The sequence below is a fragment of the Eublepharis macularius genome, chromosome 9, assembly GCF_028583425.1.
Source record: "Eublepharis macularius isolate TG4126 chromosome 9, MPM_Emac_v1.0, whole genome shotgun sequence".
In the NCBI taxonomy this organism is placed as follows: domain Eukaryota; kingdom Metazoa; phylum Chordata; class Lepidosauria; order Squamata; family Eublepharidae; genus Eublepharis; species Eublepharis macularius.
This window is the reverse complement of record NC_072798.1, coordinates 24,443,370-24,465,619: the sequence shown is the minus strand read 5'-3', so window position 1 is coordinate 24,465,619 and position 22,250 is coordinate 24,443,370. Positions and strand designations below refer to the sequence as shown.

At 43.8% G+C, this 22,250-nt stretch overlaps 1 protein-coding gene across 2 annotated transcripts in view; it reads right to left on the bottom strand.

Moving 5' to 3' along the window:
• LOC129335415 (cytidine and dCMP deaminase domain-containing protein 1-like) overlaps nt 1-22,250 on the bottom strand; it is a 92,483-nt gene that overhangs the window by 36,529 nt on the left and 33,704 nt on the right. Inside the window, exons 9-13 of one of the 2 annotated variants that reach the window (XM_054987869.1) lie at nt 19,614-19,719; nt 11,599-11,717; nt 6,198-6,384; nt 3,607-4,044; nt 395-621 (exon numbers count right to left, since the gene is read on the bottom strand). In XM_054987869.1, coding sequence (XP_054843844.1) covers nt 395-621; nt 3,607-4,044; nt 6,198-6,384; nt 11,599-11,717; nt 19,614-19,719 — 1,077 coding nt within the window. The remainder of the gene's footprint in view (nt 1-394; nt 622-3,606; nt 4,045-6,197; nt 6,385-11,598; nt 11,718-19,613; nt 19,720-22,250) is intronic. The other variant, XM_054987868.1, reaches the window with a different exon arrangement.

Sequence of the window (22,250 nt, the reverse complement as noted above, 5' to 3'; positions counted from 1 at the left end):
TGGCACTCACCTTGTCGCTCAGGGGGTATTCTCTTCCGCATGCGGTGTCCCCGCTTGCGCAATGATGTCACTTCCGGAAGTGTTGTCACTGCATGGGGGGGGGGGGGTCAAAGACCAGCAGGGACCACTTCTGCACACACTAAGGGCTGGATTGGGCCCTGCAGGGCACGATTTGCCCCAAAACAGGCCAACTGTGGGTGCAGGAGCACACGGCACAGTGCAGCTCGGGGCATGCGGCATGACATGGCTCAGCTCAGGGCATGCAGCATGGCTTGGCTCAGCTCGGGGGAGCACACCCCTCCACCAGCCAAGTAAGGAAGCACAGGGGACAGAAGGATGGGAGCAGGGGATCCCCTGTCCCTGCAGGGGAATGGTAACTCTACCAACAACTCACTTTTTTATCTCCATGAGTGCACCTGCGCAGGGATAAAAGGTAGGTCGTTGCCAACTCAGATTGCCTTTTATATAGTAGGATAAGTATGCATAGAGCTGCAGCTTGACCACTCAGTCCTAACACGTTTCCGCACAAGTAAATCCCATTTATTTTGTATATCCTGCCATGTACTTGGATTCGCTTCCAAGAAGTATGCTTTTTAGGACTGCAGATTTGAAAATCATGTACTGCAAGAAAAATGTAGTACAGAATTTGCTTTCATATCAGATACCTTCAGCTAACTCAAGCTCAGATGTAGAGGGAACAGCCTAGCTCACCTGACCATGCTACGAAAAGTTATAGCCTTGAGCTACAATCTGGGCTTTTTTTCTGGGAAAAGAGGTGGTGGAACTCACTGCTACCATATGCGCACACCCAAAGCACACATGTGCGCTCCCGGGACCATGCAGGGAGAAGCCACCCCCAGAGGATATAAAAACAAAAGATAAGGAGGCCAGGCAAAGCTCTAAAAAATTAGAAGCAAGCTGGCTGGGTTTAAATGCCCCTTTCTATGCTGCTGCACAGCAGCACGGAAAGTGGCATTTAAACCCCGGCTTTAGCTGCCTGGCGGGGACTTCCCCACCAGGCACCTGAAGCGAGCCAGCTGGGTTTAAATGGTAGCAGAGAGGGAGAAGGACTGAAGGGGTGGAGGGAAAAGATAAGAGGAGGGGCATAATGGGGGAAAGAGACTGAATAGGCTGGGAGTAAGGAGGTAAAGAGATGGAAAATGGGTGGAGGGTTAAGAGGGAAAGAGATGGCAGACATGGAGAACGAGTAAAGGGTAAGAGAGAAGAGAGGAAGGGGATAAGGAAGGGTTAATGGGGGAAGGACACAGAATGGAGTGGGAACAGGGAGGTAAAGAGATGGAGAATGGGTGGGGGGTTAAGAGGGAAAGAGTGAGAGGTGGTGGTGGAGAGGGGGAACGAGTGAAGGGGCGGAGAAAAGAGGGGAAGGGGACAAGGAAGGGTTAATGGGGGGAAAGAGACTGAATGGGCTGGAAATAGAGAGGTAAAGATATGGAGAATGGGTGTGCGAGTTATTAAGGTAAGAGTGACAGGAGGTGGTGGACGGGGGAAGAGTAAAGGAGTGAAGTGATAAAGGGGTTTAAAGGAATTAAGAGACAAAAGGGGTTCGGGGCAGGGAGGTACAGAGATGGAGAATGAGTGGGTGGGTTAAGAGGGGAAGAGTGACAGGAAGTGAGGGGGGAGTGGTGGAAAGAGAGAAGGGGTTGGGAGCTTCCCAACCTTCTCTCTTTCTTCCAACCCTCCACTCTTTCCCCCTCTGCACCCCTCCTGTCACTCTTTCCTTCTTGATTAATCCACTCACCATTTCTGATTCCTTTCCCGCTCTTTGCCTCCTTGCCCCAAATCCATTCTCTTTCCCCCTTTACCCCCTTTCACTCTTCCTCTCTATCCATTCTCCATCTTTTTACCTCCTTGCTCCCGGTCCATTCTCTTGTTCCCCCCTCCAATCACTCCTCCCATTTTTAATTCACCCACCCATTCTCCATTTCTTTTCCTCCCTCTCCTCAATCCATTCTGTCTCCTCCCTTGTCTCTTCCTTCCACCCTTTCTCCCTTTCCTCCACGTCCTCTTATTCTTTACCTCTTCACCCCTCACCCATTCTCTACCTCTTTTCCTCCCTCTACTCAATCCATTCAGTTTCCTTTCCCGTCTCTTTCCTCCACCCCTTCACTATTTTCTCCCTTTCCTCCACCTCCTGTCACACTCTTTCCCTCTTAACTCACCCACCCATTCTCTAGTTTCTTTCCCTCCCTGCTCCCAGCCCATTCAGTCTTTTTACCCCATTATGCCCCTCCTCTCTTCTGCTGGCCAGGCAGCAGAAGCTAGAGGGCTGGGTTAAAATGCCCTTTTCCGTCCTGCTGCGGCATGGAAAGGGGCATTTAACCCCGTGTCAGCTGGAGCAAGAGGAGGGATTTTAAAGTTTAAACTTTAAATACTGACTGTTGGCAGTCAGCTGGAACAAGGAGGGATTTTCAAGTTTAATGATCATGTGACCATTCTCTAGCGGTGAGCTTAGCTGCAAGAGCCTGCTTCCAAAACTAAGGCACAAACTTTTATATGAGTTATGGATTTATTAAAGAGCATGCAGAATGTTTCTCCTTCACCAAAGACCTTTCCCAAAAATCTTATTTAAAACACTGATATATGCCTCTCCACATTCATGTCTAAGGCAGTTTAAAGGGAAAAGAGAGCTGCACCAAAGACTGAGCAATAGAACAAAAAACAGTAATTGGTCCAGTGGGGAAAATAGACAAATTCCATTACTCACCTCAGGTGTTTTGCCTATGCTTTTTCAGTGAGATCTTGTGTAGTAGTAACAAGTTGTTCCCAGAGCTGAAATTCTGTTGCTGTGGGAACTACTGAATACTACAATACAGATTCCCCTGAAGAAGCACAGGTAAAACTATTGTTCCAACTGCACTTTCCCCCCTTTGGCCAAGGCAGTTTACAGCATAGTGTTAGACTGGTATTGGGAAGACCAGGGTTCAAATCCTCACTTGCCCTGAAACTTATTGGGTGACCTTGAGCCAGTCACTCTCTCTCAGCCTAACCTACCACACAGGGAAGTTAGGGAGAAAGAACAGAGGAGGGGGAAATCAAGTATGCCACCCTAAGTTCCTTTGAGGAAGGATGGGATAAAAAGAAACAAAATAATTTTATTAATTGCAGGTAGCTTTAATTTGCCTTTCCCTTAACTTCCCTTTATGCCTGCACTATTTTGATTTCAAAACTTGGGGGAGACTGAATTAAGAAATAAAATAGTGCATTAGACAGGGGTTGTGCTAGGGTTCTAACTGCTATACTGCTGTACTAGGCTTGCCAGGGTCCCCCAGTTCCCAGAAGTGACATCATCATGGGGCCTGGGATCATGTGCATGCTTTATGTGCGAGTGAAGGACACCTTGGCAGGTAAGTGCCAGGGCTCCCACCTCCCACCGAGAGGGCAGGGGACCTGGCAACCCTCTGCACAAGTGTAGGCTATTCAGGTAACAATTCCACCCAGTGACATAGTACCCGGAGAGGACTATTCAGTCTGATTGTGTACATCTTGGTGCACTTACAATATTAGAATGATCTAGATAGAAGATAGACAAAAAATGGATGGATAAAAAATGGATGGATAAACTTTCAGACATTGTTCTTCACTTACCACTTCTGGCAGCTAGAAACTTGCAGAGCTGCAAAGCATGTTGAATATATTCCTCCTCTTCCTCACATTCAAGTATCTCGTGAAAGTTGTTTTCCAATAATTTTTTGTTTTTATTTCCTGTCAGCATCTGAATATAATTCTGTGCTTTTTTCACTTCTTCCTTATATGCACTTTGGTATTCTTTTTCATTCAGAAACGACATACTGGATGCATCAAGTATAGTCTTTAATTCAGGACACTCAAATATGGAAGAGATTGGTGCACCTTTGGTTTCTGACTGCCCGTCTACCAGTGGCACAAACATTGCATCGTAAGTACAGCTTTCCTTTAAAATGTTGCCAATAAGTTTACTTTGATTTTCAAATGTTTCTTTATTCGCCTTTATTGTATTTGTATCTATTTCTAAACTGGGCCAAAAAAATATATTACGCACTTGTGCTGTAAAAAGAACAGTAGAAAAAATAGGGGAAAACATTAATCATTATAAAACTGATCCTTTTATAAAAGAAATAACGATGGGAAACCTTATGACTGTACAAATCATAATAAAATGTATTTACTTCCACTAAAAATTAAGAGTTTTACTGCACACAATATATGAGAACTGTTTTGAAATATGCCATAGTTTTACCTAAGAAAGAACTACATTCAAGATTGTGCTTACAAAATCTTTTTCTGAAGAAAAAAAGTCTGAGTATTTGCACCTTAACTAGAAATTCGCTTCTCTCAATTTGTACAATGCATGGGTAGTTATAATGACCACATTTGTTCATTTTGTATTGTCTTTATTTATCTGAATATAAGAACTCCAGTTATCTGTCTTTATATTGTTTAGTCCTTACGTTCTTTTATCCTCTTATAGACACAAAACGTGTTCTGCAACACACCAAACCACAGCTGTCCATTCCTCCTACCGCCATTCCAACCTTTCAGTACACGAATTCCACCAGCAAAGGCTATGCTATCCCTCAAAATGGGAGGGGTGAATCACATAGTCTAAAGACAGCATCTTTGATGCTTCTTATTGGTCTGTTTCACAGCTGACAACAGTGAATGCAAGAGATATAAAATGTTTAAGTTGTTTTAATTCAGAATACTATGGGGAGAAGCAAAATAACTGAAAAAAAATGTACTATGAAGAGACAGCATAGAAATATTCTTTAAAAATAAAAGGGTTGCTGTGGCAATCAACCACAAAGTCGATGGTTGTTGTGGATTTTCTGGGCTGTAGCACCGAAAGACAGGGATCTCTCAGTGTCAAAGTTTGACATTGAGAGATCCCTGTCTTTCGGTGCTACACCTCTGAAGATGCCAGTCACAGCTGCTGGTGAAACGTCAGGAACTACAATGCCAAGACCACGGCAATACAGCCCGGAAAATCCACAACAACCATCATTCTCCAGCCGTGAAAGCCTTTGACAATATAACCACAAAGTCCATCCTACTTTTCAAGGTTCTGGGGCAATCCTGGCAATTTAAGCCTCATTCAAAACCCAGAGATTGCGAGCCAATCAGAGCCCCTGAAACTCCACTGGTTGGGAGAGGGTGAACCAGCCTCAGCTTAAGAAAGGAGAAGAGATACTTTTTTCTCCTTCAGATAAAGGCTTTTTATGCCTGTGGACAGGGCTTTTTTCTGGTAAAAGAGGTGGTGGACCTCTCAAAAGGAAAATGAGGGAGAAACACACAGGCCCCCTTACAAAACGGCCATTTCCTCCAGAGGAACTGATTTCTGTCTGGAGATCAGGGGGGTGGGGCTACCAGACATGAGAGGTGCCAGAACTCCATTCCACTGCGTTCCCCCTGGAAAAAAAGCCCTGGCTGTGGATAACAGCATAAGCTTAGACAGACTTTTGTTTATAAGGGACCATCAATTCTAGCTTTTTATAAACAAGTTCTATGACCAGGATCACTGTGAGGTAAAAGAGCAGCTGGAAGTTGAGTGTGAGCCTGTAAACTGGAGGAGCACATTACATTGGACCTTAAATGCTGAGAAGCCCTATCTGGAGGAAAAGGAATCCATTTTCCTCTTTCAACATTTCTGTTTGATTAACTAAGGCTCAGTTCAATATGTTAACTTATGGGATGGGGGAATATATAACCTCTGGGGAGTGCATTTGAGAGCCAGTGGTACTGTTCATACTGATTATTCCACACTAAACTTTTACTGCATTACACTTTATGTTCTGTAAATGTTTTTTGATCAGTTCCATTTGTCTCTTTCCTGTCAAGTCAAAATAGTTGTGTGAAGGTGGTTTTATTTACCTTGTTTCTCCTCTTTTACTGATTGTGGGTAATTGAGGGGGTTTAAACAAACACAAGGAGAAGCCAGCATGTGGGATTTGATAGCCATAACTCCAGAGGCAAGTTACCTTGTCTCTCTTCTCTCTTGCCCCCATTCAGTTTTCATTGCTGCCCCTGTTCCATTACCTTTAACTGTTGTTCATCGAGTGGTTTTATGTGCAGGCACATTGGGACTGCACAGAAAACACAACAATAAACAGGCAAATATGTAGGAAGACAGGAAGTACCACGGAGGGTAAGTTTACACTTCTGTCAGAAGATTTTGAGAATATGTTAACTTTTGTGCTTACCTTGAACAAGAAACTTCACACAATCGATGCAAGGTTTTCGTGATAAGTAAACGTTACATCCTCGTAGTTCATTAGGCAGTCTTAACAATACTTTCTGCACAGCATGCAGACTTTTAGATGAGCAATCCATGGCAATAATCCTTTGAAATTTGTCTCCTTCACAGATGACAATGCCTGTTTTACAAAACTTTCCCCACAAAGATTCTTTTAAAAAAAACTATTAAGCAAAATATCTGTAAACTTTCTAATTATTAAATATGAAAACAGATCTATTTTGCCATCTGAGCTGGATATAACTTTCACCTTTACATCATCATCATCATCATCATCATCATCATCATCATCATCATCAAATTTCTAGCCCGCCCTCCCCTTGAGCGGGCTCAGGGTAGGTTACAGCAGAATATATAAAATACAGGGAATAAATAATATTTAAATCACAATAAAATCAGATTATCAACAACATTAAGTTCCAGTTCCCAAGGTACGAGCCCATTCCATTTTCCCCTGCCAACAGTATACAGAGGAGAAAAAGGGGGTGCAAGTTGTTATAGTCATACAGTGACTTCACATGTTGCAGGGCAGATGGCTATATAGCCCCCCCCCCAATGGGAGACTGGCTTATTTGATGGATATAAGGTTGTTCTCAATCATGTGCCAGGCAGAACATCTCCATCTTACAGGCCTGCCAAAAGGATAAACAATCTTAGGAGGCCGGAGTATCCTCATACAGAAAGTTCCACCAGGTTGGAGCCAGGACCAAGAAAGCCCTGGCCCTGGTCAAGGCCAGTTGAGCTTCCCTGGGGTCAGGGACCACCAATAGGTGTTTATCTGCTGATCTGAGTACTCTCTGAGTACATATGGTAAGCAGTCCCTCAAGTATGCTGGTCCCAGTCTGCTTAAGGCTTTATAGGTCAAAACCAAACCCTTGAATCTAATCCGGAACTCCACGGGAAGCCAGTGTAACTGCTGCAAGAATGGGAGTAATATGTGACCTATACAGGGTACCAGTTAGGACATGTGCAGCAGCATTCTGGAGCCATTGTATTGTCCTCTGTGGGACGCTGCACACCAACAGTTTGTATGCTGATAACTTCTCCCCAAGCACCACCCTCTGTCCCCAACTATGAAGAAAAGGGACACTATAAGGCAGTCTCTTGAATCCCAACACTGGCAAGGCAGTGGGCCAACAGTTCATAGTCGACTGTGTCAAACACTGCTGAAAGATCTAACAAAACCAGCAGCGCCGACCCACCTCGATCCAGGTGTCTACGAAGATCGTTTGTGAGAACCAGCACTGCCTCCATCCCGTGGCCTGGATGGAAAGCGGACTAGAATGAGTCCAGGACAGAAGAATGGATCTGGCCATCTGTCCAAGACTGATGAAGGCCTGAAAGCCCGGAGGGGGGGGGGTCTTTCAGGGCAACCATTTCGCTGTCCCTCACCCAGGTCTCAGTCACACACACACCAGGTCCACATTATTTACTGTAAAATAATCCTGCAGTGTTTTGGTCTTATTGTTAATGGACCTGGCATTACACAACAGTGCCGAAGGGAGGCACTTCATCCTCCTAGCCCCACAACCAGCATGCCTTGGGATAGGACATAGGTTGGAAGGACACTGAGCCCTATCACATCTCCGTGGCCTTCTACTCCAAGACCATGTCCCACCGCCATACCTCCCTCGACCCTGGAGTACTGGGATCCCTAGCTCCACCCTGGTCTCCTCCCTCACATCCACCACCCTCCATAATTTCCACCCTATAACACAATACACTGTAGTCCCAAATTATAACACTAACTACCCTCAATCTAAACCTCAGATACGAATTTTTAAAATAATCTCTTTTACCCTGTATCCTCCAACCTCATTTGTCAGGTTTTAAAATATAAATATGATCCCAATTAATAAGAGTTTGAAATGAGGAAGAATAGGAGCATTAGGAACACATGATGCTGTCATCATCAGCATCTGTTCTCTAAGGCCTCAAGCAGAGAAAGATTTCTCCCAGCCTTGCTACTCAAGATGTTTTAAGAGAAATGTGAGAAGTTTTGCAGTCTTCCCCGCACTGGCAAGACTATGGCATCATGCCTGTCTTCATTATTGTTTGGCTTGTTTGTCAATCTTAACTGACTTGCTGGGACAAGACCAATTATTTCCAAAGCTGGTCTATCCACGCCAGATTTTTTTGCTGGATCTAAATTCCATATACCTAAATGATGTGCTATGAAACTGCTTTTGTTTGTTTAGTTTGTTAGCACTTGTTTTAATAAGTCCTCAAACTCCTACCTACTTAAGAAAGGCTAGATTGGACCTGGACCTAGTATCTATAATCTAGTGGTACAGCCATTAATGCTACATTAAAAACAATTATAGCATCAGCTATTAACCTTGCAGAAAAGTGAGTGGAACCAGGACTGTGGTCCATCATAAAAAAGTTCCCTTAGCCAATTTTTTCTCTTCTCTCTAAAATGCTTTAACTCTGATGCAATTTAGTTGTGGACCAAACTAGATGTGACTCCATCCCTGGGTCTGACCTGCGGACACAACCGTAATTTTAGAGCCTAACACTGGTGATTTATAAATACTGCGAGGGCCAGGCCTACAGTATGGTGGGATGAGGCACTCTTGACTGCCCCCCGCATGCTTTTTCAAGTGCTGAAACAGCTGCAGAAGGCATGGCCATTTTGGAATAGAATCACAGAATCATAGGGTTGGAAGGTACCTCTAGGGTCATCTAGTCCAACCCCCTGGACAAAGCAGGAAATACAGTTACCTCCCCCCCCCATACATCCAGTGACCCTTACTGCTTGTACAGAAGATGACAAAACACCATCAGGATCCCTAGCCAAACTGGCCTGGGGAAAATTACTTCCTGACCCCAAAATGGTGATTGGCATTACCCTGGGCATGTAAGACGGGGCCGTGAGAACTAACTCTTCCTGTCCTCCTTCTCATGATCTGCCTAGCTTCACAGAGTAAGCATTGCTGTCAGAGGGCCATCTAGTCTCTGCTTAAAAACCTCCAAAAAGGGAGAGCTCACCACTTCCCAAAGAAGCCTGTTCCATTGAGGGACCACTCTATCAGGAAGTTCTTCCTAACGTTTAGCCGAAAACTCTTGATTTAATTTCAACCCGTTGGTTCTGGTCCAACCTTCTGGGGCAGCGGAAAACAACTCCATGCCATCTTCTATATGACAGCCCTTCAAATACTTGAAGACAGTTATCATATCACACCTCAGTCTTCTCCTTTCCAAGCTAAACATACCCAGCTCTTTCAACCTTTCCTCATAGGACTTGGTCTCCAGACCCCTCACCATCTTTGTTGCCCTCCTCTGGACACGTTCCAGCTTGTCTATATCCTTCTTAAATTGTGGTGTCCAAAACTGAACACAATAGGTGAGGTCTAACCAGAGCAGCGTACAGTGACACTATCACTCTGTGTGATCTGGACACTATGCTTCTGTTGATATAGCTCCAAACCACATTTACCTTTTTAGCTACCACATCACACTGCTGACTCATGTTCAATGTATGGTCTATTAAGACCTCTATATCTTTTTTGCACATACTACTGCCAAGACAAGTTTTCCTCATCCTGTAATTATGCATTTGATTTTTCCTTTCAAAATGCAGAACTTTGCATTTATCTCTGCTGAAATTCATTTATTTGTTTTAGCCAACTTTTCCGGCCTGTCAAGACCATCCTATATCCTGACTCTGTCTTCTACCATATTTGCTACCCCTCCCAATTTAGTATCATCTGCAAATTTAATAAGCATTCCTTCTATTCCTTCATCCAAACTTGAAAAGGCATGGGGGTGGAACAAGAGTGCTTCATCCAGTCATGCCGTAGGACTGATCAGAATTGGACCCTCATGGTATTTTAAAACTGTCAGTGTTAGGCTTTAAAATGGTGGTAGCTTTCCAGGTTGGACCTGGGGAAACTGTCACTTCTAGCTTAGTCCTAAGAGCTCTATCCCAAACGGATGCTTTTGAAAAGATAGAGTGAACTTCAGATATTCATATTGCCAGAGCACTGACCTCATATCCTTTATGAATTATGGCTCATAATTAAGAGAGCAGATCATCATCTTTAGGGACAACAGGAATATGCTGAAAAAGCATATTCTAGTTCATATTAGGAATATCCTTCGCTGCACTTAGTCTACACTGTTCTTTCTTAAGCGTTTTATTAAACTGCACAGGAAAAGGAATAATGACTTGAATGTACAGGGAGTAGACCGAGAGGGAAAAACGGTCCTGGAAAGGGCTCCACCTTCCAACAGGGGGCAGGGGAAAGGGAGGAAAAGTACGTTGCATGGGAATTGCTGGCTCCCATGTGCTGAACCTAGAAGCAGTTCACATCTGCTGTGTGTAGGACTAGAGCTACTGGCTTGTGGTGGTGGTGGCTTGTGTAGAGCTGGGGCTGCTGGTTTTCTCAGGCTGCCAGCTGATGCCTGCATGGCACTCATGCCACTAGCTCACAGTGGTTCACATTCACAACACTGATGGCACCTAGGGCCTAAAGAGAAATTCCATATAGCCAGAGGTACTTATGCATAAGCACTTATGCTGATGCCCAAAACAATAGTGCATCCCAGGGCTGTCAGGTTTATGTAGATGCATCACTCATAGCATCTGAAAAAGTGGTCTCTGGTTCATAACAGCATCTACTGGAATACAATTCTGTTCAATTTTAGGTGCCACTTGACTCCTGTTTCCTTTTCCTTCAACAGACTAACACAGCTAGTCAACTGGAAATCTATCTAGAGAATCCCTATGGAAGAGACTTTTTTCCACACCTTGCTGTCTCTGGAAGAACTATCGAGTTTTATGACCTTTTTTTAAAACCACAGGCTTGTTATTCAGTCCAGCAAGAGGCTAACAGAGGTTGGCTCTGGGCTGTGATCATTATTGAAATGGATTGATAGCAACCCTGTTACCCCTAGTAACTGTGGTAAGAAGGTACAGCTGTCTACCACCAAAGAGGGTAGAGCTGAGTTGGAGAGAAGAATGATTTAGGCCTCATTGGGACCACAGGGGGAGAAAGGTAGAGTTTAAATTAAGAAAATAAAAGTTGCTTATAGATTTTTTTTGCCCTGAGGCACAGAGGCAAATTGTTGTCCTTCAGATTATCAGACTATCTGATAATAAGATTCAATTCACTTCTCTTTTTTGTTTTCTTGAAGGTGGCACTAACAACAAGAAGAATTGAGAATAAAACTCCTCTCCAACATACTACACTACTCCACCTAGGGAGAAGAAAAGCATTTTTATTAGAGCATGCACTTCTAAGGGCAGCAGAAGCCCTGATATCCTGGTGACAGAAGAAAAATGGATTAGGCGACGCCTCTATTCTACCATTCCCCACTATAAATATTGAATTCCCATAACTCACTTTAAATGTACTTGATCCTGGTCCGACAGTACCCTTTGGACTTTCACAATATGGTGAATTTTCCATATGAATTGCTAAAAACAAGCACATTTCGCTCTTTTCTAGACGACATGAAGAGACTGAAAAAGGGAAAATATGCAGTTAGTATTGTCTACATGAAGCTGCCCTGTACTGAATTAGACTCTTGGAAACTGGAAACCAGTTCGGATGGAGCAATACTGGATTGATATGGTCCCTATGATCCACTCTAGTCAACTGTATGAGGCTTAATTTCTGGACACTCTTCAAGGGCATCCCCACTCAGTGCACACTGTAGTAATCTAATCTAAATGCTATCAGGGCACAATAGTCCAACACTCTGGAGCAAAAAAAAAAAGGCCAGGCTTGCTTGTAGAAAATATGCATGCCATGAAGAAAGGCAGGCTTTATCCCGATATGCTTACTTCCCTTGGCAAGGTGGAACATGGAAGAGAATTCAATCATCTGGTCCTTACTCAACAATATCAAGTGGCACACTCTGTAACAGGAAGGAGTGTTACTGAACAACTACTCACTTAGTGGCTCAGGAATCATATGTAGCTCTTCTAAGTATCATTCCTCAACACTGGACCCATCCCATTTTCCCAGAAAGCAGGCACAACTATTGCCCAGTGAGGCTTGTGACTGGAAGGTGGTTCCTGTCTAGCATAGAGAGGGGTTCTAACCACTCTCTCTCTTAAAACATTAGAGTTCATCTTGACGGGTACTCTTAGGGAAGCACATCTTTTAACATCTAACCTAATAAAGAGTTCTTGAGAACTTGTAAGCTTGCACACTAGTTTGTGTCATAAGTCTGACGCAAGTCATAAATCTGTTATAACTCTTCTTTTCACTCCCAATACACAAGGGCTGGCTAAGGTTCAACAGGGGAAATGTGAGTCAAGCCTATATAATTTGGTAATTCAAAAAATTATAGTGGAGTGGTGCACAGGGCATACAATAGTGGTGTGACTCTTTTGGTTCATGGTCATTGCAGATATGGTTGGTGGTAATTGCAGATATGGCTCTCTCTAAGCCACAGAGTGAGTACCATTGATCTAGTCCCTTTTAAATCAGTAGAACTTAAGCATCCAGATATAGAAGCCAGCCCATTAATTACAGAGTGGAAGGGCCAAACGGGATGTTATTTTGGTAAACTAGAGTTTACCATAATAAATAATGCAAAACTGAGAGGCATTTATAAGAAGAGTCAGCAGGTGGGATGGAGACGTGTATAATCTTTGTTTAGCTGTTTTCCTTTGTAAATGCTGCTATGAGACTGCTTTCTCCCAACCAGGCTCACTTGCTATTTTAAACTGAACTGGAAGATGCATGTTTAAAATAAATAAATAAAAATGTGGGGGACAGTCAACAGACCATTAACAATTTCAGCACTCTGGTACCATTTGCCTATTCTCCCAAGAAAATATTGGCTTGAGATTGGTCAGGGAGTTCACAATAGTACTCAAAACACAAAATATTAGAGGCATGTATCCTATCACTCCATTTAGCAAATTTTAAAGCCTGCTGTAATGTGAAGCAATTTTTTGTAGAGCAACCATGAGGGTTTTTTAATTTTTGGCAATGTATCAAACTTAACAAAACCCAAAGTTTTCTTTATAGCAGCTGTTGTGGTTTTCCAAGCCTCAGATCAGATGCCTCAGCTCTTTCACCAGAAACAGGCACCTATTGGCTCCTCCTAGGTGTCCCTAATGTGGACCCCCACACACACACCTGAGGCTACTGCTATCACCTCTTCACCTATGTTCCTTCTGCCTGGTTTCTAAGTTGGTCCCCTCTTACAGCTGCCATTGATTATGATGCACCCTCCATTGGAGAGTGAGCCACCCACCCACCCCTTGCCAGGTGCCAGAGCCCCTTCACGTTTGCAACCCTCCTCTGGGCCTCCATCCACTCCAGCTCTGCCTTGGACCTCTGGATGAACACCTCCAACACACAGGTTCTCACTGGTCTCTGCAAAATGCGCACCTTGGTTAAAGAAGGACATGAGTTTGATTAATCATTTCCTTACACTCTTTCTCAACTTGCAACACTGTAAATGTTGTTTATGTAATTCAGTATCAGTGCCCATTTTTATATATTGGTAGCACTTCCTGTCCAGTGAAGGCACTTATCTATCCAGGATATGAAACAGGGTACTTGTAGCTTCCCTAGTACAACATTTTTTGGAACACCATGAAAATGCTACGGAATCTATTTTTCTGTTTTACATGTTATTAAGGCAGATAGTACTATTGATATACAAAGGGAGCTGTTGAATCCGAAGTCATATTAGATTTACAAATGGGATACTCTTGTACCTCACGGGTTAAATATTTGTTTGGACTAGTTGCCACCTGTTTTTAAGTCCATATGTTATCATTTGTTTTGCACATGGGTGCTTCAGTATAAGGAGACAGCACCACCTGTTGGATCCTGTCTGTAAAGATGACTAGATGAGGTTCTGTATCTTTAAAACTAAGGCAAGTGAACAGCATGCAATTGGCTTTCTTTATATTGCCTTGCATTTCTGTGTCAACTATCCTGTTGTATGTTTTGCTCATAAGACGGCCATTAATTGAAGTGTATTATGTACTACCTATCTTGAAGTGTATTATGTACTTACCTACCTGTAAGATGATGTTTGGATTTATACAATTTTTGTGAATCTTAATTGGTTATGTTAATGTTAGCAGGTTTTGAGTAGGTATATTATGAGAAGGCAATTGTGTATATTTCATTATGTACACAGACATATTTGCATCAAGAGAACTCTATTAAATTGTAGTAGTAGTTAAATTACCACGATGGTTGTCTCTTATTGTTCTTCTTCTTGTAGTGTGATCTCTCTCCTTTTTCACTAGGTTCCCACCAATAGCAGGCAATCTCCAGCAATTGTAACCTCAAGGTAAGACACGTGGAGATTGCCCTTTGCTGGAGGCAGGCACGAATGCACCAGCATCACTGGACAATGATGTCACTCCCAGCGTGAACCAAAAGAGAACAGAGGTAACAAAAACAAGAACTTTGAAGAGAAAAGGATAGCTTTACACAAATGTATAAAATATATACATTTGTAACAGGGTGTGAAACTTAGACTGGACAAACAAGACAGAGACAGGCTGCTTTCACATAACCTGTTATTCCCATCTTTTTCCTGCTTTAGGTCCGTGTTTTGCTGAGCCACTCTGAAAAACACACAGTCCCCACAAGCACTTACCTTTCATTGTGAAGTCACAGGACAGCCTCCAAACAGTCCAAAACAAAAGTGGTTTTGGAGGCGAGATTGGGCACTTTTATCATCACAGCCTAAAAGTGCCTCCCCCCCCCCTTTTTTTTTTAACTTTGCACATGCACGATTGCATGTAGCTCCCCGTTACAAGAAGACTTCCATGGATGAATGGAAACGTGAAAGAGAAAGGGAAAGAGCCTCAGGGGAAGAACTGGGTGGAGATTGAGAGGAGTAGGTTTATTAAGAAGCACTTCAACCATTCACATGCCAGAAAATGCAAAAAACCCACACTGTAAACCCGCAACAAAAGAAAACAGAACACCAGAGCAAGCGCAGTCCCAATAAAAACGCAGCAAAGTGGTAACAAAACAATATGTATATGTTTGGCAAATGATAATGTGTGGATGCTTGGGGGAAAGCCGCCACAGTTCCGAGGGTGAACCATATCTCTAAGGACATGTGGAAACAGCCATAGCTAGAAACTGTCAATCTACTTTTAAAAGCAGAGTTAACAAGCTTTTCACAGTTTCCCCAAATCTCAGAGTTTACTGGACCTAATATCACACAGACTTCACTCTGCCCCTTTGCTTCCCACTGCCTACAAAGATGAAGTTCTAGAGCTTAGCAATACTGCGTGCTCCTCCTGGCAATCATACTAAGCCAGTTTTCTGCCTAAAGTCATACTAGAAGACGGAACTTTCCCTAACCCGCCTGTTAGACATTTAAACCCTACCTGAAGAAGTGGCAGCATGCAAAAGCAGTAGTGGATGGAGCACACACAGATGAAGCACAACTGGTATGTGTGATCTGAATGGCGATGGTATGCATGGTTGGGGGGATCCATGCACTGTGGGTAGGGTTCCCAGGTGCCAGCCAGTGGTGGGTAAATTCCTGGCGATTTGCCCCCTTGTCTGCTCATCTGTCAGTGATTGATAGGAGGTGGCAAGCCCCCCAGAAGTTCCCCCCACCACCAGCAGGCAGCCTGGGAACATGTGCGCTCCCAGAGGAGCATGACAATATCACTTCTGGGAGTGACATCATCACACTGGCTGCAGGAGTGCTCCTGTGCCCTGCATGGAGCATGGGAGCACTCGTATGGCCAGCGCAATGATGTCATTCCCAGAAATGTCGTCATCGCACATGCACTGGGAGCCCACGTGAGTAAAGCACACCCATGAACAGAGGCACACTGGAGGCACAAGGTAAGTGCCGGGTCCCCCACCCTCCCGCCAGGAGGGTAGAGGGACCTGGCAACCCTAACTGTGGGAAGGATCCTTGCAAACAGATCCCCTCACCATGATGGGACAGGGGAACCACTGACCCAGCCAGGGCCCCATAGTGATGGCTGTGGCACTCATGGCTGCTGTGCTGTTCATGATCATTGCATATGTCTGCAAAATAGTAAAGAATCCAGTAGCATCTTAAAGACTAACCAACTTTATTGTAGCATAAGCTTTCAAGAATTACAGTTCTCTTGCATCCGACAAAGAGAACTGTGATTCTTGAAAGCTTATGGTACAATAAAGTTGGTTAGTCTTTAAGGTGCTACTGGACTCTTTACTATTTAGGTACTACAGACTAACATGGCTAACTCCTCTGGATCTATTACATATGTCTGTTTGCCATCTGTGCAGGTAGTGATTCAACAAGGAGGAAACCAGGGGAGACAACATTCTCAGTGCAGTATAGGCTGGCTGTAGTAACCAGTGTAGATCCTGCCTCGTTGACATGAGGCTGCCATCTCACCGATTCTAGCCCAGCTCCTGTAGAATCTGAACCAGGCATCCATCTATTTGGCAAGTCCATCCCATTCATAGGCATGCTATGATAGGGAGGTGATGCCCAGCCAAAGAGACCCAGCCAGAGAATCTCACATACACTCTAGCTCTACACACAGCCCAGATTTCGAGAATCCCCTGAAAGCAGCAGCAATGGTGCAGAGTAGGAGAAAAGGGGCAAGGTCCCTGTAATTTCTTAACAGCCCCAGGCACTCCCAAGCAGACAACAGGGGGAAGCAGCTTAGCTTAACTGAGTCTACCTAGAGAATCTCATAGCCTCTCCCAAACTTGAAATTTGGGTTATTCTCCAGAAATTGGTTTTCTGATAGCCTTAGGGCAGAATCCAGCTGATAATCAGCTTTATCATAAATGCTTTATCCTCTCAGAGAGTGTTACTCCCAATCTTTTGTTCACTTATCACTACTTCACTCTATGACCAGCACATTCCAGATCATGAATATCTGTAACTAGTTGTCAGAACTATTCTGCACATTTTCCCACCTGACAGTTCACTTTAAATTACCCAACAGAATTCAAACTTTTTGGCTCCAACCCAATCCTGAACAAGGAGCATCCTGATCTTAGCACCTCCAGCATTTTTATAGTATAAATACAGCCCCCGCATCCCCAATACTGGGCAGCAGATTTTCCTGATTGTCCAGCACAGACTTCTTGGAGACACCAGCTGACCTCTGTCCCAACACTCCACTCTTCCACTATCCACATCAGGACTACAGCATTTCCAAACACTACAAGACAGGCTCTCCTTCTCCCTTTTTGTTTACTGTTTAGGTGTTAACTTTAGCATTATTTACTGTGTGTGTGTGTGTGTGTTTGCATGCACTTGCAGGCATGTTTGGGTACTTCTGTGCTTCTCACTATTCCCTTGTTCTATTATTTTCTCAATACAGATTTTAATTTTATTCTTTCTTCCACTAGTATATTCCTGGGAATTGCCTCACTCTGATACAAGGCACTGCCCAGATCTGAGACCCTGGTATACATAAGCAGAATCCCATAATTTGTCCAGTTACACATGTCTGTGCTTGACATGTGAAGATGGGGATGTTCCAGTAGTCGAGGGGCAGACTCGTGTAGACTATTTGCCCTATTCCCCCATGGCTTCCTGAAGCAGCTCACAGAGGCACAAGGGCCATAGTGGATAGAGGGAAATTGCAACCACTATGATCAGGGTCAAGAGGGGCCCTGGTGGGGGTTCTTTTGGTCCTCACTCTCCCCCACAGCACTGCGGGCATCAGATAAGCCATGCAGCTTAGTGGAACACAGGAGACTCAGGGTTCAGGAACCACAAGGTTATCAAGGCCACACCTGTTTCTGCAATGTTTTCTGCCCAGTGCAATACAGTTGGTTGTGGCATCAGGCCTGCAATAGGATCCCTACTGCCCAATGACATTCCTCCTTTGTATATACCTGCTTGGCCCAGTAGTTTTGGGACTAGTCTTGGGTGTGGAGGCTGTGAGTTTGAGACCAGCATCTGCTTTGTGTTTTGCTGCCAGTTAGATGATTACAAGGAGAAAGGGTGTGCTTTGTTGTCTTTTGCCTGCCATCCCCAGGCCCCTGCTACTTGGGCCTATGCATCCCATCTGGCATGTGGCTGCCCATCCCCAGTAAGCCATGGGGGAGTGGGATTGTGAAAGACTTTGGCTGAGGCACTGTTGTGTATGTATCCCCTTGTTGGTGTCCTGATGCCTGCTGTCCCTCTGCCTGGTGGATGATAAGTTGGCTATAGGCTGGGGCTCAGGCCTTGGAGTGTGTTGGTTCCAGGGTCCTGCTACTCCTATCGTGGACCTCTATTGGGGCTGCACTGTTGCTGAGTCTATCCTCCCTGTTCTTTGACAATTGATGGGGGGGCATGGAGTTGAGGGTCATGGCTGTATCGGTGAACAGTGGTTGGCTGTGCCTGCATATGCCACTCAAGGGGCAGGTACCACTGCCTGATTAGTTGGTGTTGCTGGGGTTGCTAGAGACTCTGGCATGCTCTCTTTGCAGTTTGGGAGTCACGGAGGGGTGCATGTTACTTTTTCTTTCTGTGGAATGTCCACAGGGAATGGACCAGCAGCACCACAGTTCTGCCACCACTGCAGCAGTCCTCAGGATTGGGCTGCTCATGAGAGGAATAAAGATTAGTGCTTTTCAAAGGCTTTGCCTGTCAGAAAAATGCAACTTAAAGTGGAGGAAGTGGTACGTATTTTACATTGCCTTTACCCTCATTTTATCAGGGTTCAGTAACAATACAACTCTGTCACAGATCTCTGTAAGAACCTAAGAACCACCTTGCTGGATCAGACCAGAGGTCCATCTAGTCCAGCATCTTCCATCACACAGAGGCCAATTAGTTGCTATGGAGAGCCAACAAGGCACAGAGACCTCCTGAAGTTGTCTCCTGGCACTGGTATTTGGAGGTTCACTGTCTCTGAAGGTTTCCTTTAGTCACCATGGCTAGTAGTCACTGACAGACCTATTCTCCATGAATCTATTTAACTCTCCTTTAAAACTGTCTATGCATGTCACCATCACTACACCCTCCGGCAGTGAATTTCATCTCTTTAAAAATTTAATGTCTGTAAAATTTAAACTGCAGGATCATTCTACTCAGTTTGTTTCAGGGCCGTGCACAAAAGCATTTACCTCTCCAGTTGCAAAACTGAGTAAAGGCTGAAGTGTTAAACTCCTTGTCCCTTCCCTCAAATGCCCTAAAGCAAATTTTATGAAGTTATGAAACTGTTGTGTTCATTTAATCTGAGCCCACTGTGCACATAGTCTGTCAGGGATCTGGGTCCCAGGCAGCACTGTTGTCTTTGAACCAACCACCTGTATCCTGCTTGCTCTCTGGACTTGAGCTCCGGCTCATTTGCATATGCATCTCCCCGCAGCCCTTCAGATCCTGCTTGCTATTTTGCCTGGACTGATTATATCTCTGCCTCTGACTTCTGGATTCTGCTTGACACCGGGGATTTGATTCCTACCTGCTTTTCCCTCCACATCTCCCTTTGGCACTGAGTTGTTAGCCCCCTGGTCATTGGATCCAGCTTGCAAAGCATAGACTGCACTGCGGTCTGACACTTGGTTCCACTGTAGAAATAAAATAAATGTAATTGTTACAGTAGTAGTATATTAATATATAAGTATACCTAAGTTTTCTTCTGGACTGACACAGAGCTACTCTTGTGCATCATGAAGTTGCTGTAAGCTACTGATAAACCTATGTTATGGATTCAGTCTAATGCTCTTGCCCTAGAGCAATGATACGCACTCAGTGGTTTGGGAGATGCATGCGGCTTTTTGACATACCACTTGCAGTTCTTCTGAGCCCTGTTCACCAATATGGCAACTGCCCCATGTTTCAGGAAAGTGGGTAAGGTTTTTTCCCAGCAGCCATTACAAAATAGCAGCCCTCATGAAACAGCCTTATAGGAAGAACAGGAAAGCAGCTAGCCTCCCTGAGAAGAAAGCCTCATGCAAGAGATGGAAGCAGGGCTATTTTTCAGTGGGATCTCCCTGGATCTGAGATCCAGCACCTCTGAAAAAAGATCATGTGACTGATGGCTGAAGTAACATAATGGCTATGGGCTGTGATCTAAGAGGTCCCTGGTTCAAATCTCACTTCTGCCAGGAGCCCACAAGGTGGCCTTATGTACTCTCAACCACCCACCTGCAATATGAGAACAACATGGCTAAAATAACTGTGAATAGATCTTTCATCCACACATTTCTCTAATCATTTTAAAAGTTCCTAATGCCCTCTAGCAGTTTCCACTTCATGTGGCAGTGAACTCCATATATTACAGATGCACTCTTTAATATCCAGGAGTTAGTCTGTAGTTGCAAAATAGTAAAGAGTACAGTAGCACCTTTAAGACTAACCAACTGTATTAAGGCATAACCTTTTGAGAACCACATGCATAAGCGGGTGTCATCAAAATATTGATTGTCACAACAGAGAATCTCCCGTGTGGTATTATGTCCTCACAATTGTTTTAATAAAGGATATATTAATTGAGTACTGTTTCACAAATTTGTTTATACAGAGTAGGGGATGTAATAAACAATTTATGTAATAAACAATTTGTATATTCTTTTGTTTCTCTTAACACAACCATATACTACACCATATATTGCAACCTCCCTAGACCTCAATTATACAGGCATCTTATGCGTTCTAAAAACAATTCATTAAAGTGTACAAATGGAAGTAATTGACAAATCAAAGAGGGATATGGAAAGTTAACTATGATGAATCTTTGACATCTGTGCTCTTTGAGAAAGAAGCTTGGAAACGGACCTTATAAGGATCTGGACCGTCCGTTAGAGAATGCAGTCACAGAACCAACTACGTGAACCTATGATTATAGGTCCTTTTGATCTGTGACATTCACAGTGTCTGGAATTACCCTTATACTGTACCTGTATTGTACCTGTATGCAAGGCAAATCGAGTTCTATATGAGAAATAGTGTCATAAGATGCCAAAAGCAATTGCACTTTAATAACATCCATGATAGCACTTTGAGCACGGGACACTTTAATGAATTGTTTTTAGAACGCATAAGATGCCTGTATAATTGAGGTCTAGGGAGGTTGCAATATATGGTGTAGTATATGGTTGTGTTAAGAGAAACAAAAGAATATACAAATTGTTTATTACATCCCCTACTCTGTATAAACAAATTTGTGAAACAGTACTCAATTAATATATCCTTTATTAAAACAATTGTGAAGACATAATACCACACGGGAGATTCTCTGTTGTGACAATTACATTACCGTGTTGCTCTATTTTGTTGTACATCAAAATATTGATGGCAGCCAATACCAATGCCTCAGACAATCTAATTCAAAAGTCTTTTAATCAAATGAATTCTGGTTTTGGAAAAGGCGTGACCAAACTTGCAATTTACTGCTCATAAAGTAGGTTTCTGGCTCACAACACTGTACCACTTAGAGGGAACATTGCTGCCAGGTAAGGGGAGGGGAGGGGAGGCGAGTGGGCCCGAATCGAGGGAGCGCACCGGGGGGTGGCTGCACCTTGCATGATGATTTCGCTTCTGGGAAGCGAGGTCACTTCCGGGAAACGGGACCACAGTGATGTCACTTCCGGGAAGTGACACCATTGTGTGTTTCCAGTGGCAAGCACACGTGCTTTGCGCATACACATGTGATAGAGAGGTCCACCACCTCTTTTCCCAGAAAAAAAACCCTGGATGCAAGTAGATGTGGTTTTTTTAGTTGATGGTGCTTACAAAGATGGCTTTCTACAAGCTGTAGAGTTAGTGCCACAGCCCTACAGACAATACAATATACTTAGGTAATTCTCTTTTCTTTAAGTTGCTTGTTTAAAAAGACTGATTAAAACTTTTCAAATAGAATTTTAAAAATAACACATAGAAAAAATGGAGACATCAAGACACAAAAGATGCTGGCCAGGAAGCCAGAGATATTGATGGGGGTTAAGCTGACCCTGGCTGACTAAGTTAAGAGCCCAGGTGTTATTACTGGATCTAGCACTATTGCTAGGAAAGCAAGTTAAGGCATCTGCAAAAATTCTTTTTACAAATTCAGTCTAGCCTGGAAGATGGCCCCCTACCTTGACACGGCCAATCTGGC